This window comes from Zingiber officinale, chromosome 8A (assembly GCF_018446385.1).
Source record: "Zingiber officinale cultivar Zhangliang chromosome 8A, Zo_v1.1, whole genome shotgun sequence".
NCBI lineage: Eukaryota > Viridiplantae > Streptophyta > Magnoliopsida > Zingiberales > Zingiberaceae > Zingiber > Zingiber officinale.
In genome coordinates, this window is record NC_056000.1 from 10933800 (window position 1) to 10948929 (window position 15130).

The 15130-nt window shown below is 32.5% G+C and overlaps 1 protein-coding gene across 2 annotated transcripts; it reads left to right on the plus strand.

Moving 5' to 3' along the window:
• The first annotated feature begins 2728 nt into the window (after window positions 1-2728).
• Window positions 2729-13020, plus strand: LOC122012402 (alpha-L-arabinofuranosidase 1-like). Of its 2 annotated transcripts, none has more exons than XM_042568919.1 (18): window positions 2729-3046; window positions 3554-3766; window positions 4443-4497; window positions 4640-4848; window positions 5344-5465; window positions 5563-5716; window positions 6024-6093; window positions 7779-7924; window positions 8041-8086; window positions 8164-8216; window positions 8530-8674; window positions 9521-9639; window positions 9749-9820; window positions 9931-10034; window positions 11340-11396; window positions 11972-12170; window positions 12380-12520; window positions 12697-13020. In XM_042568919.1, exons 2-18 carry the CDS (start codon window positions 3590-3592, stop codon window positions 12817-12819), a joined length of 1992 nt encoding a protein of 663 aa, XP_042424853.1. In that variant the 5' UTR covers window positions 2729-3046; window positions 3554-3589; the 3' UTR covers window positions 12820-13020. The 2 variants fall into 2 exon arrangements, with proteins under 2 accessions (XP_042424853.1, XP_042424852.1); XM_042568918.1 differs by having other exon boundaries at window positions 2729-3039.
• Window positions 13021-15130: the final 2110 nt, after the last annotated feature.

A 15130-nucleotide genomic window follows, 5' to 3' on the forward strand; every position in this document is an offset into this window, starting at 1 on the left:
TAATGAGATGATAAATAACATGTATATTCGCGTTCAATGATGAATGCTATAAATGCATATTGATATTAAAACCAAATGTGATGCAGTGTTAATGCTATAACAATGAAGTTCAATGAAACATGCCAGTGGATTAAAAAAATTAGAAAATATCATATACGCACCAGGTGAGATTTGAGAAGCATGGGCCCTCCCATGTATTTTTTATTAAAAAAACTAAAATTAATAAATAAAATTAAATTAGTGATGTATTTTTTATGAGATTAAAATAAAAAAAATTATACAGCTAGTTAACAACTAGTAAATCTATATAACAGCTGGTTAATAATTATTTTAATAAAAAAAAAAAATTCATCTATAAATACTCATCATCTTGTTACTTGTACAACTTATTTCAATCATACAAATAACTAAATTTCTCTAAATGAGTATATATTAATATAATATGCATATAACATATGTACCCTACAATAATGAGTATTGATGTTAAAATAAATATGAGAAAATGAAAATGTTAATAGATGTATGTGACACGTGAATCTCATACTTTTTTATGAGATGTTGGGTGTTTATAGGGCATCCATATTGGATGCATTAATGGGGTGTTATAGCACTCCTTTGGTGTAAAAATCAATATGAAAGGGTGTTATAACACCCCTTCTCTTGAACGCATCCAATATAGCATGGGTGGGCGTTGGCCCACCCCACATGAGTATATTTGTTTTATTTTTTAAATTTTATTTATTAAAAATATATAAATTGGGTAAATCAATAATTATTTATTTAAAATTATTATTATTATTATTTTAAATAATAATGGTTTAAATTAGATAAATAAAATTGAAATTTAATTTATTTAATGTAAAATAAAGATAAAGATAAATAAGTAGGTAATGAAACTCACATATAATGAATTTATTTGTTAAAATGAATATAAGAAAATGAATGTGTTAATATAATAAATGTGCGAGATGTGAAACCCATATATTTTGATGAGGTCATCCACATTGCCATTAACACATGAACGTGTTAATGATAATATGTTATTTTTTTTAAAATTTTTTTTATTTGTAGGCATTAACGCATTCAATGAATTGAATGCGTTAATGCTACAGTGGTATAAAAGCATTACATGTTGGTGTTAATGCTTGAAGCATTAACGACATTGCAGAAATCCTTAGGATGCGTTTGATTGGGGGTTATTCTTGATAACTTTGGTTATCCATCCAAAGTTATCAACAAAAACCCTGTTTGGTTTAGGTAATCGATGATTCCCGAGTAATGCTCCATGCCTAACACGTCAGCAAAAGGGGCATGCTACCAGGAATCGAAAAATTGAGGTTTTTCTTGATTCCGGGGTTATCGAGTTTTTTTTACCCAAAATACCCTGGATAAAAGAAAAATGCGGACAAAAGTAAAATGTAAAGAAAAAAAAGAAAAAAATAAAAAATAAAATAAAAAAACATAATTTTTTTTTAAAAAATAAAAAATCATTAAAAATAATAATAAAAAAATGGTAAAAAAACTTTTAAAACATTAAAAAATAAAAAAACATTAAAAAAATTTTAAAAATAAAAAAAACATTAAAAAAATTTTAAAAATAAAAAAAACATTAAAAAAATAGAAAAAACATTAAAAAAATTTAAAAAAATACAAAAAATAGAAAAAACGTAAAAAAGTAAAAAATAATAAAAAATGTTAAAAAACATTTAAAAATTAAAAAATTTGAAAAATGTAAAAAATCCTAAAAAAAATTAAAACCCCTAAAAAATAAAAACTAAAAAAAAATAAAAAAAGTAAAAAAAAAATAAAAAAAGTAAAAAAAAAATTAAAAAAACTTTAAAAAGTTAAAAATTAAAAACATAAAAAACAAAATAAATATATATAAATAAAAAACGTGAAAATATAGTAAAATAAAATAGAGTTTAAATAATAATAATAATAATAATAATATTATTATTATTATTATGTATAGTTGGTTTTGTAATTAAGGATAATTTAGTAAAATACTAAATTAGGTTATTTATTAAAACCTTCAAACAAACATGTTTTTGTTGCATTACCTAGATTGAACTAAACAATATTTGGTTATGTTTTATTCCCCATAACCTTGGTTATGTGATTATCTGGTAATCACATAACCAAGGTTATACATGATAACTTGAATCAAACACACCCTTAGAACCAATGTGGATGCTCTATGTCATTAAGTATTATAACAACCATATATTAATTTAATATGAGTCTTTTCTTTTCCTCTAAATGGGACTTGCAACTGAGGGATACTAAACTTCTAAACCTTTCACTGTAAGCACTTCCCGATTTATTTTGATGACTAATGAAAAACTTCTGTAGGATCAAATTGATCATTTCAGATTCAACATTACTCAACTTAATTAATCATTTTTTTTTTAATATGGATCTTCTTTTAGTGAGAAGTCATTCAAGTCATTTGGATAAGCCTCTGCGAACGTCTTTTGATTGATTTGTTTTAGTGGTTGATAAGAAATTTTCACAAGATCATTTTAAAATTAATCGGATCATTGAATTGTATAATAATAATAATAATAATAATTTAAAAATGATAGGGGCAGAATGATATTTTTTTAACTATTAGAGGTTGAACGAAAACTTTGATAAAAATTTAGGGGTCAAGTTAAATTTCCTCCCGAGACCAATCCGTTGCCGGATAACTAGATAAGGAATATGGCGGCTGCGGTGGGACCGCAATGTGAAGTGGAGGCTTCCAAGCAACAAGAGGTGGAGGCGGGGTGCGAAGTTTGCGTGCGGTCTGCAGATCCCAACAACCGTAAACACAATCGCACTTCCACGCGGCTCTGCCCTCCCGATGTGTTTTTGTCGTCGACCTCAGCCTCCCTTCCGCCCGGTTGATGACCTCGGCATGATTTCAGCAGTCATCGCTTCAAAGGAAGATAGCCACTCTCCGGTTTCTACCCCCCTACTTAAAGACCTGTGCTCCTCGTTTATTGTCCACTCCGATTCTATGTTTCTTGGATCCTTCGTCCTTCCTGCCAGAAGCCGGTAAAAGATATGATCTTTGTCTTTACCATTGCCAAGCTGCATGATTTCGGGGGCTATACTTGATTAATTATTCGGCGAATACTTTTTTTTTTCTGTATGTTAATAAGATATGCTAGGTGATTCTTTCCCTGTAATTCTGTCCGTCGCTTCTTTAAATGCAATCTGGGTTTGCCTTTAGCTTTACTTTACTGAAAAGAAGAGACAAGTACATTTTAGCTGTTGAGTTTCCACTTCGGATGAACGTTCATGTTCATTTGTTTTCAATTTCTGCATTTTGGTTTAGAACTTGCTGGGCCTTTAAATTTATTTTACTTCACTTTCCAAATGATTGTTTTCTTACTAAATCCTTCTTCTTTCTTTTTATCTTGTTAAATTGACGCGTGAACTCACTATATGTTTGTTTTCTTGATTTTCATTTAACGATGCATTGAAACCCTAATGTCCGTTAAGGATTTTACTTCGGGTTTTCTTATTTTCTTGGCTTGTCTTTACCGTTCCTATTTTACTACTGCAGGCTGCTTGGTAACCAAGTTGAAGCAGTGAAATCATAATGGGTCTTGGAGGGACATCTCGAGGTGCTTCACTATGCATCGTTATTCTGCTATTTGTTGCTCCTCATTGCTTTACTCATACGTTGGAGGCCAACCTGTCTGCCCTGCTGACGATTGATGCTTCACCTCAATCCGGTCATATAATTCCTGAGACTCTATTTGGTATCTTTTTTGAGGTCTGTAACTTCTTTTGAGCATACATTTATCTCTCTGTTTGCTGACACCACATATTAGGAAAGGCTCTCGAGAGTTAGGGCATGACCAACTCTTGAGATTTTTATCCGTTATTTATGCTTATCCTCTACTCTGTTGTCTTTTGGTTACAGATAACAAATAAACATGAATGCACTACTTTCAAATTATGGTGCTAATTCTGCATATTAGTTGAAATAGTTTCACACTCAGTTCTAAGATGTAGGCGAATTTGAGGATTTCTGTTGTTCTTGTCAATTCAATTCAATTGTTCCAGCTTATTTGTGCTTTCTCGTCTCTATATAAGGTCCATATCTTGTAGTGTAAAAGACACGACACACACATCCAAAAAGAAAAAGAAAATTCCTTTCATTCCAGATTTTCATTGCTAAGCTCACTCAACCTTGATGTATATTTAAGAAAAATTGTTTTTAGCAATATTCATCTACTTAAGCATAAGTCAATTTTTAAGCTATGTAAGAAATTCCTGCTTGTCTATGTTACTTTCTTTGTAGTCTCTAAGCTAAGAAGTTCCTACATGGTTTATGTAAAACTTTCTTTATAGTTTATAAGCTACGTCACTTAATGAAACAGTAGCTAGTCTATTCTATTATCTATTAGCAATTACATGTATATTTATTAAATTTTACTTGAACTCAGGAAATCAATCATGCTGGAGCTGGTGGGATATGGGCAGAGCTTGTGAATAATAGAGGCAAGTTAAATACTCAAATCCTGAAATCTCTGAAGAAAAGTTTCTGGGAAAGTTATAGGAATGAACTAATGTTCAATCAAAGCTTTGGGAAATGATTCAATTAAACAAATCTTAATTATTCATCATTTATGAATCATCTCAGGGTTTGAAGCTGGAGGTCCCAACACACCTTCAAACATTGATCCGTGGACCATCATTGGAAATGAATCTTCCATTTATGTATCTACTGATCGAACATCTTGTTTCAGTCGTAATGAGGTGGCACTAAAGATGAAGGTATTCTGCGGTGATGGAGAATCTGTTGCCTGTCCAGATGGTGTGGGCATATATAATCCTGGGTTTTGGGGCATGGTATGCATTTTGGATTTGCTAAACTCATTGTTCCCTTTTGAATTAACAAGAAATTATATGATCTGCATTTTACAGAATCTGAAATAGCCTTTTAGTAGGAGACATAAGACAATTCTTTATTTTTGCAGAGTATTCAATTTTCTTTTGTAAAATTTCTTTTCATCTTCTCTCCCATTTTTACCAATACTCCATTCCATAATGGCCTTATTTTGGGATAAATACTTCTTTTTGAAACATATATATATGGTCAACGTGGTTCTGTTAGAATCCCCTTCACATGAATGCATGGAAGTACATGCTATCTACATCCTTCATCTTAATTCACCGAAATACATGATATCTATATGCATAGTCTTAGCACTGTAGGTAGTGAAGCCCCAGGGTTTTTTAGGCCCTTCACTCTAACTATTTAACTAGACAGTAATTTCCAAAAAAACTGATAAATTTCTTATGGCTAACATTTCTTCCCACTGTTTTCTTATTGGCATTCTTCAGAATATTGAAGAAAAGAAGACATATAATCTTATATTGTATGTAAAATCACTTGACATGATCAATATAACTGTTTCACTTACAAGCTCAGATGGATTGCGCAAACTGGCTTCTGCCAATATTATGTGAGCATCTATATAGTCTTGAGCATTTGCTATAGTCCTTGAATCTTCAGATACTCTACATTAAAGTCGAATCCATTTTTATGATTGTTTCTGGTAGAGCTGATGCTACAGATGTGTCAAACTGGACAAGAGTAGAACTACAGTTGGAAGCTATGGCAACAGACAGAAATGCAAGGCTTCAATTGACTACTATGAAAAAAGGAATTATTTGGTTTGATCAAATTTCGCTTATGCCATTAGACACTTATAAGGTATGCTATGTTTAAAAGATTCTGAGTTCACTTTTTCTAAAGAGGAAGGAAATTTAATTAAGAGAAACGCATACAGATAAAGAAGAAAAAACAAAAAGGAACATTCTATAGCCATCAGCACAATTGAGTTTCATAAATTGGAGCTTAATGATTTGGTTAATACTCAAAGCCCAAGAGTAGTTGAGCAAGTAATAAGCATACAATAATTTTAAAAATTAGCTAAATATGAGATATTCGTAGTGTCTTACACTGAAGTTCTCATTTGGATTGTTTATGGCCTTAAAATTGGAACCTTTCTATTACACAGGGACATGGCTTCCGTAAGGAACTGATATCCATGATTGAAGATCTGAAACCCCAGTTCATTAGGTTTCCAGGTATGAAATTGCTTTCATCGTAATTTTGAAAGTTTATATGTGGGTTTATGTTTTCTGTTTATAAACAGTAAGAGTTGCGATCTAAACAATCGAATCATTAAATCAAAGGGAATTTCACAAAAATCTAAAATAGTTATTGTTGCAAATTTATGCTTTCAGATTTGAATGGAGATATTAGGCTGAGAATATGGAAAATATACAAGTATTCGTGGAAGATGTGGGTTTGCAGTAGGAAACAAGGACATTATGATTTTCGACTTTTCTACCTCACTGTTAAAAGAAAAATGCATTTGATATCGTAGACAAGTGACTAATTATAATCACATAAACTTTCTCTCAAACAAATGTAGATAGGATTATGTGTAAAAAGTTGTAAAGACATGCTCAGTCAAGCACTATGTAGATGTTAGATACTCGTAAAACTAACCTGATTTATGGGTCAATTGTTAGGGGTAATGAAACATCCTCCAAAAAGTTAAAAGAGGAGATGAGAATGTTGAGATAAATGTGTAGTTCTAAGAGAGGTAAAATAAAATATTATTATTTATGAGCGATGAGATATAGCATCAATACTACCAAGTTGAAATAAAATAGATTAATGTTAAAGAAATTGTTCAAGACAGCCGATAAATTTTATTAAGAATATCAACATAAGGTGAAAGTGGAAAATACCACCTGCCTTTCTGAACCTTTTTTAAATTGCTTACACACCTAGACACTTGACTTGAATAGCGGGAACTACCCCAATGCTCTAGCGTGAACATGAACAAGAATTCTCTTATAAAAATGAACTGTATACAGCAGCTGATCATTTTATAGACAAGTTCCTTTCCTAACAACCTATGATTGATGATGAGTAAAGAGATATGATTATCCACTTGGTTCCCATGGAAATTAAAGTTATAGAAAAATGTAATGTGCATGCAAAGGGGAAAAAATTGTATTCTAGACATATAAAATACTTGTGTTTCCTCATTAGTAAATGTGATCATGATACAATAGGGAGAAAATGAAACTTTCAAAGTTGAGCACATCAAATTCCTCTACTTACAGCCCTTTTCTGTCGGTCACAATTTACAAGGTGTTTATTATGACATCTTAACAACTTTTTTTTTGTTATGGTTTTCCTTTTTTACATTTTTTTCTAGATGGTCTGTAAAAAATTCTCTCACTATCAAATGACTTGTAAGTTGAATGTTAAAATCATTAACTCCATATTTTCTCTTGTTTGGCACCCTATTATCTTGGAAAGAAAATCATCCAAGAATCTAAGGTGTGCTTGTCCTTCATGAGCTAGGTCATTTATAAGTTCCCACGAGAAGTTTATATGGTCAAATCCTCTTGCCGGATTAAAAATACTAGTAGTTGTTGGATATTTGGAAGGTTTTATCGTATTAGCATTTGTTTTTTAGCCCTTGATATATGGTTATTCTGGCAATGCTAATTTTTGTACCAAATGCTTGATTTGAGATTTTCAGAAGGGGTAAATTTTTTTTTATTAGTTAATTTGTTCTCAATTTTGTCACTCTATTTTTCACAATCTTGAGTTTATTAATATAGTATTAGCTACAACAATAACTTAGTTCCTTTTTCGATTTTTATAATATTTATCGTTATGGCTAACTATATGTTTTATGTCTCATAATTTTTAGTTTTTGAACTTATCTGTATCTTCATTGTTATAGGAGGTTGCTTTGTTGAAGGCGAATGGCTAAGGAATGCATTTCGGTGGAGAGAAACTATTGGGCCATGGGAAGAGAGACCTGGGCACTTTGGTGATGTTTGGATGTACTGGACTGATGATGGACTAGGATACCTTGAGTTTCTTCAGGTTTGATTTGGAAGCTTTTTAGTTCAAAGTTGGAACTTGGAAGTTCCAGTATAAAGGAAAGAAATTCCGTAATTCACCTAAGGTTCTTATCTTATTATCTTGATGGTCTATTGCAGCTTGCTGAGGACATTGGTGCAGCCCCCATTTGGGTATTCAATAATGGTATTTTCATCTGCATAGTAAATCAATTGCTTAAATACAGAAATTTTGACACTTTTCTTTGTGCTCTTTTAATTCAGGAATTAGCCACCAGGATCAAGTGGATACTACCAACATTTTTCCTTTTGTACAGGCATGATTTGAACAGATATCTTTATAGTCTTACATGCAATTTATCTTGAAATTTATAACATGCTTTTGTTTTCATTCTGTTACTATATCCAACCATTAAACATTTAATTTATTGGTATATTACATGCGATTGCACGAATATATGCAGTCTAAATGTGAGGATACTATATACCTTCCGTGAATGTATTTTCTTCTTAAAATTAAAATCATATGTAAAATTTATTCACAATTTAAAATATGTAAAATTCATTGACACTTGAAAATCATATGTAAATTTATCTTCTGGAAATCACTTACACCTTTGTTTAATTCAGGATGTTTTAGACAGTATTGAGTTTGCTAGGGGAAGCCCTGATTCAAAATGGGGCTCCCTTCGTGCTGAGATGGGACATCCAGAACCTTTTCAACTAGAATATGTTGCTGTTGGAAATGAGGACTGCTGGAAGAAAAATTATAAAGGTAGAGGATATATGGGAGAAAAATTATTCAGAGCAATGCCAATGCATTATCTTAATACTAGACTTATTTCATGAGATAATAGTCAAGTTAGGAGTTCACAAAGGCACAACTGGTACAAAACTTGCCATTATAAACAACCATTCTTTTGCTTCATTATTTGTGCTGTTTTAGGTTTCTGTGGGTTAAACTGATGATTTATGCACAAATAATTAATTACAAGAGTTTGATTGTGAGCTTGTGTCAATCCACGGATTTATTTGGAGTCCATACTGGCGAAATATACACATGTTACTTGCAGTCTCATAGATCTTAGAATTTATATCATTGATGTAACAATGTGTTTTCCTTTGTATCATTGAAGTTACTCTATATGAGAGATGTCAATGCTTGTCATCATATTTATGAAGCTTCAGAATTACATCAAATTGAGATCCAAACAAGTACTTCTTTGGAGATTGCATTGAGGCAATTATTTCCTTCTTAACATCTCATTAGGTACTAAGATCAACTGAATCAAACCATATTCACAGGATCAGTTCTTGCAATGCATAGCAACTTTTTTCCCCTCATATTCTCCATTCAATGTGCATAATTACATGAATTGGGTTAGTTTATCTTGACTAGTTTTTATGGGTGTAGCCTTTGGTCTTCCTTTACCTCAGAAAAGGAATAATTGATATCTGTTGCATGCACAATTTCTCAATCATGCTTCTTGCTTGATTCTCATTTGTAATTGAAATTTTAACTACCATCCAAAGTATTAAAATGACTTGGAAATTTAGACATGTAGCATAAGCAAGAAAAATTTAAAGTCGGGGTGATGATTATGGAATTCTCCTTGGACAGGAAATTACCTGAAGTTCTACTATGCCATAAAAGCTGCCTACCCAGATATTAAGATTATATCAAATTGTGATGGTTCATCTAGTCCATTGGATCATCCTGCTGATTTTTATGATTTCCATGTAAGTTATGCTCTTCACATCTTCATTTATTTTTTGTTTCATAGGTATCACAATCATACTAAATTATCAAGCTTTTATATTGTTACTAAAGTTGGCATTTCTTTCATAGGTTTATACCTCAGCTAGCAGTCTGTTTATGATGAATAATCAATTTGACCGCACATCACGGATTGGTCCTAAGGTATGTTAGCTTAAACTTCAAAAAAAAATTGTGTCTTTTGTTTTATAACTCTGGACTTGTAAAAGCCCTATATGATCCTGTTTTTTTTTTTTTGTGTGTAATAATCACAGGCTTTTGTTAGTGAGTATGCTGTGACTGGATCAGATGCTGGGAATGGTAGCTTGTTAGCATCACTAGGAGAGGCTGCATTCCTTATTGGAGTAGAAAGAAATAGGTAATGTTGTCATCATCATCGTTATCTGTTTAAGTTCTTTCATTTATGTTTCTAAATAGCAACTTTCTGCAAGGGATATTCAGTCATTCAAGTTGGATTGGCCAATATTTTGCCCCAATTCCAACTGAACTGATTTTTTTTTTTCACGTAAAAAATGAGTTATTGAAAAAAAAATGATGTATGATCTTGTCTCAGTTCTATTTTCTTTTTCCCCCTAGGTTTTTTCTTGAATAAAATCTGGGTGTTGCTTTTAGATATTTTAATTCTATATTTGCTTTTTTTTTAAGTTTAATTTTAAGTTTCTTGACAAAAATGTGGAGATTTAGAATAAAATGCAGGATCTTGTTTCAGGGATTTTTTTTTCCTTGAAAATTGTCTTCTTCAAACTTGGTCTCTCTTTTAAATATTTTATTCTTTATTTGATTTTGCGTGCAGAATTTTTAATTGCTTAAACCAAAGCTTGGTTAGGTTGGGCGATACAGGGTTGATTCAAGTATTTATTGTTTCTTCAAATTTTATAGATATTTCGTTTTTAAAGTTGTATGCATGTTGCCTTTTTTTTAAAAAAAAAAAAACAAAACTCAGGGGCAGGTTAGATATTCTAGGTATTTTAATTGAAAAGCAATATCTCAAATTCCCTTAAATAAATTTTGAGATGTGCCTAATCTGACTCCAATAAGAACTCTGTTTTTCTCCCTCTCTTCTTGTTTTTTTTGGGTTATGGTCGGTTTTCTATGCAAACCTAATCAGATCTCTTTTTTGGACCATCAAGCTCAATGCAATTAACTTTATGAAGATTGAAGACTATGATCAAGTTATTGGATAAGAATATGAGACCATTTTGTTACTCCTTGGTGGATCAGACATTTAATGTCCTATCTTAAAATGTGCATAATGTGCAGTGCCAATAGGACGGACCTTACTGATAAAAAGTGAAGGGTTGGGGATTAGTTCTGGCATTATAGTTCATCTATGTAAATAACTTCATTCATGAATATGAATCTTAAGTGTATTCAAAAATTTTAACATGTTACAATGTTTAATGGTCAGATCTCATTGTTTTTTGGGTTTTTTTTTAATAATAGTGTTATAACTTTTTTTCTCTATCTGATAATGCTGTTCCGTTGAGCTGAGACTATCTCAAGTGGCCTGCCATGTACAGATCAATCTGGATGCAAGTAAAACCTGAATATACTGGATTTTTTATATCTCGATGGAATGCAGATATTGGATTAGATATTTCTTTACATGAATGTTGAGTAGTGATTACTAACATCACAATTTTATTTTTTTTTTCAAATGCAGCGATGTTGTATCTATGGCAAGTTATGCTCCTCTTTTTGTCAATACCAATGATCGCAGGTAATGACAATGCTCCTCTTTTTTGTCATAACGATTACTAAGTTCTGAAGGTCTTTCATTCTAAAATCAATTATAATAATTCACTTATTACACGTGTATATTATGATTAATAGATGGAATGATAATCTTTTCAAATGCATGATACTACAAATGCTGACCCCAAGTCTGGACTCATGTAAAATTATTTGTATGGACATAGATTTAGCTTATTTTGCTTAAGATTCAATTGTCTCTACCTTTTTATTATTGAGGAAATAACCAGACATAAGACGCAATGTTGCAAAATGATCCATCCTGAACTTCTTATGGCTAAAATTACTAATCTGTGAAGTATATAATCTTAATGGCCATTCCAAATAAATAAAAAAATTTGAATTGCATCAATATCAACATTTCCAGTATATTTTTTGAGGAAATAATTTGGAGGATGTAAACACAGAAGAATCCACATCTTTCCAGATTTCCCTTGTCACCTTATTCAAGTTCACATATTACTGCAACTATGTGATTGTACTAATCATTCAATCTATGACTCGTTTTATCTCTTTTAAACTCATCTTATGTGCATTTTTCAGGTGGAACCCAGATGCTATCGTCTTCAATTCCTGGCAGCAATATGGAACTCCTAGCTATTGGATGCAACATTTCTTCAGGGAATCAAGCGGTGCAACTTTTCACCCTTCAACAATTCAAGCCAACTTCTCTGGTTCGTTGGTAGCATCTACTATCACTTGGAAAGACCCAACAGACAATCAGAACTATTTGAAAATAAAGGTGGGAACAATAGTTAAAATGTTAACTTTAGCACATATACAAATCCTCACTATGCAGTATGGATAGTGTGCCTGAATTTGTTGTTGCATAAAAATTTCAACTTAAATCGAGGCAAAGATGGATGGTATTTAAAAAAAGTCTTGATAAATTCTCAGTCCCTGTATGATTATTGTTAAAGGAAAAGGTAAATTTGATAGATCTCCATGCAGGTCATCAACTTTGGGAAGGTTAGTGTGAGTTTGAAAATCTCCATTAATGGACTAGAAGCTGCCATTAACTCATTTGGATCAGCAACCATACTCACATCTGATAATTTGATGGATGAGAATTCCTTTGCATATCCAAACAAGGTAAATTTTTGGTATTGACGGGAAGCTATGTTTTCTCATCTTAGGAAAGCTCAAAGTGCAGAACTGCAACATTTTTGAGTTCCTAGTTCAGAAATTTAATGAATACTATGGTTAAACTGAATTTTGATTTATTAATCTTCGGTGTCCTGTGTTTTTGTTTCATCTTCTGTTTGTAGGTGGTGCCAGTGTCAAGCGTATTACCTAATGCAGGGAGAGCGATGGATGTCGTAATTGCTCCACAGTCCTTGACTGCATTTGATCTTCCATTAACTTCTGCTAAATTGAGATCTGCAATTTGAGGATTTGAAAAAAAAAATTGATAATCCCAGTTAGTCAATATGACGCGAAGTGGTGGTGAAGTATATCAAATGTGAGAATGATTGAATGACAATAAATCGTCTATATGACGCGAAGTAATATTTGATGTTGTATTGGATAGGGTGTCCTTTGGCTGGCTCTCTTTATTTCACATAAAATATCTTTTGGGGGGCTTGTGCAAAGTGTTTTTTTAATATTTTCAAACTTTTTAAATATATAGTCATTTGATGAAACAAATTAATTGATGGATAAAAAAAATATATAGTCATTATTGAAGGACAATAAATTTGTAGTTGAAGTAAAAAAAAATAATTGATCTTGTCCGAATTATAAGTTGATGAAAGTTGGGCACATGACGCTCTCTACTGGTTTTGTGTAGATGCAGGGATGACGTGGACCTCCGGTGAACCTGTAACAAAGTCGGGCCGGGAAGGGGTTCACGGCGACGACCCTCCGACGCTCAAGTCAGGCGAGAAGAAAACTGAAGCAAAATAAGGTGAATTGTAGCTACAGTATATTTGGTTGCATACCTCCGTCGAAGTCTGGGGGTCTTTATATAGGCCCCCGGGGAGGCGCATGCACACTCCTCGACACGTGAGCGCTTCCCCAAGTATACCTTAAAATGGATGTGTCAGAAAAGCACGCCTGACGTCATACTGCAACCGTCCGAGCATATCTCTGACATGACAGTGGAAACTTCCACCGTACGATTTTCTGTCTGGTCCAACCGCCGACCATGCTGTTTGTCGGTGGCACATATCTCGAGAAGGATATCTCTGGCCGTCCCCTTTGTACTCTTTTGTGTTGGTTGCTACTCGGAAAACCTAGAGGTTCCACTGTACAAAATTTTGTACAAAGGTCTGAACCTTTTCCTAGCTACCATGTGTTCTTTTAAATTAAATTTTGGATCGCCTGCGGAACTTAACACGTTTGATCCAAAACTTAATCTATTTGTTCTTTTAGGTTTAGACTTGGATCTCCTGCAAAACTTAACACGTTTGATCCAAATCACCTAAGTTATTAATTCCATTAAATACTAATTTCCATAATTGGTTCCCAGTACTGACGTGGCGAGGCACATGACCTTCTTGGATATGGGAGCAACCACCACCGACTAGACAAAACCTTTTATGGAAAGCTAATATTTAATTTCCTAAAATAACTTTAGGTTAACCGAAAGGAACAATCAAATCACAAGGAAAATAAATAAACATAAGAACACTACATCGAAAATAAATTCGAAACACTAGAATCGTAAGCTTCTTGTATTTGGTATTATTTCCAAAAATAACTAGTATGATGCGGAAAGGAAAAATTATTAGTTATACCTTTTAGAAAGACCTCTTGATCTTCTACCGTATTCCTCTTCTAACCTCGGACGTTGTGTGGGCAACGATCTTCCGAGATGAGAAACCACCAAAGCACCTTCTTCTCCTCCTAGCTAGGTTCGGCCAAAACAAGAGTTTTACCAAGGATGAAGAAAACCACCAACCAAGCTCCAAGGGATGCAAGCTTTCTCTCCTTCTTCTTCTTCTTCTCCAAGTAGTATCCGGCCACCACAAAGAGGAAGAGAGGAAGAAGATGGCCGGCCACACCAAGAAATAAGAGAGGGAGAAAAATAATAGAGGTTGTACCTCATGAAGGCACCCCAACTCCCTCTTTTATATTCCTTAGCCTTGGTAAATTAGGAAATTTAATTACAATAAAATTTTCTTAATTTTCCTTGACATGAATTAATTGAGAAAAATAAAATAAAATTTTCCAATTAAACTTATAATGGCCGACCACATCATAGAGAGACAAATTAGACAAGTTTCAATCAACAAATTAAAACTTCCTAATTTGTTTCTGGAAATTTTAAAAATAAAATTTCTCTTCAAAAATCCCTTCATGGTTGATAAAAAGAAATTTCTATAATTTTAATTTTTTAACATGTGAATAATTTTCAAAGAGAAAATAAAACATCTTTCCAATCTACAAATAAAGAAAGAGATCTAATCTCTTTCTTTAATCTTTTGTAGATCCTTTTAAGAGAGATATTTTAATTTTAATTCTCTTTAATAAATTATATCTTCCACATAATAAAAATTAAAATTAAAATTCTTTTTAATTTCATTATGGCCGGCCCCCTCTACCTTGGGTTCAAGCTAGGGCCGGCCACCCATAAACCAAGCTTAGGGCGGCCCTAGCTTGATTCCCAAGCTAGCTTTGTAAAATATCGAAAATAGGCGAATATTAATACGGGAATTTTTCAGAATTTTTAGAAATTTTTTGGAAATTTTTCGGAGCTCG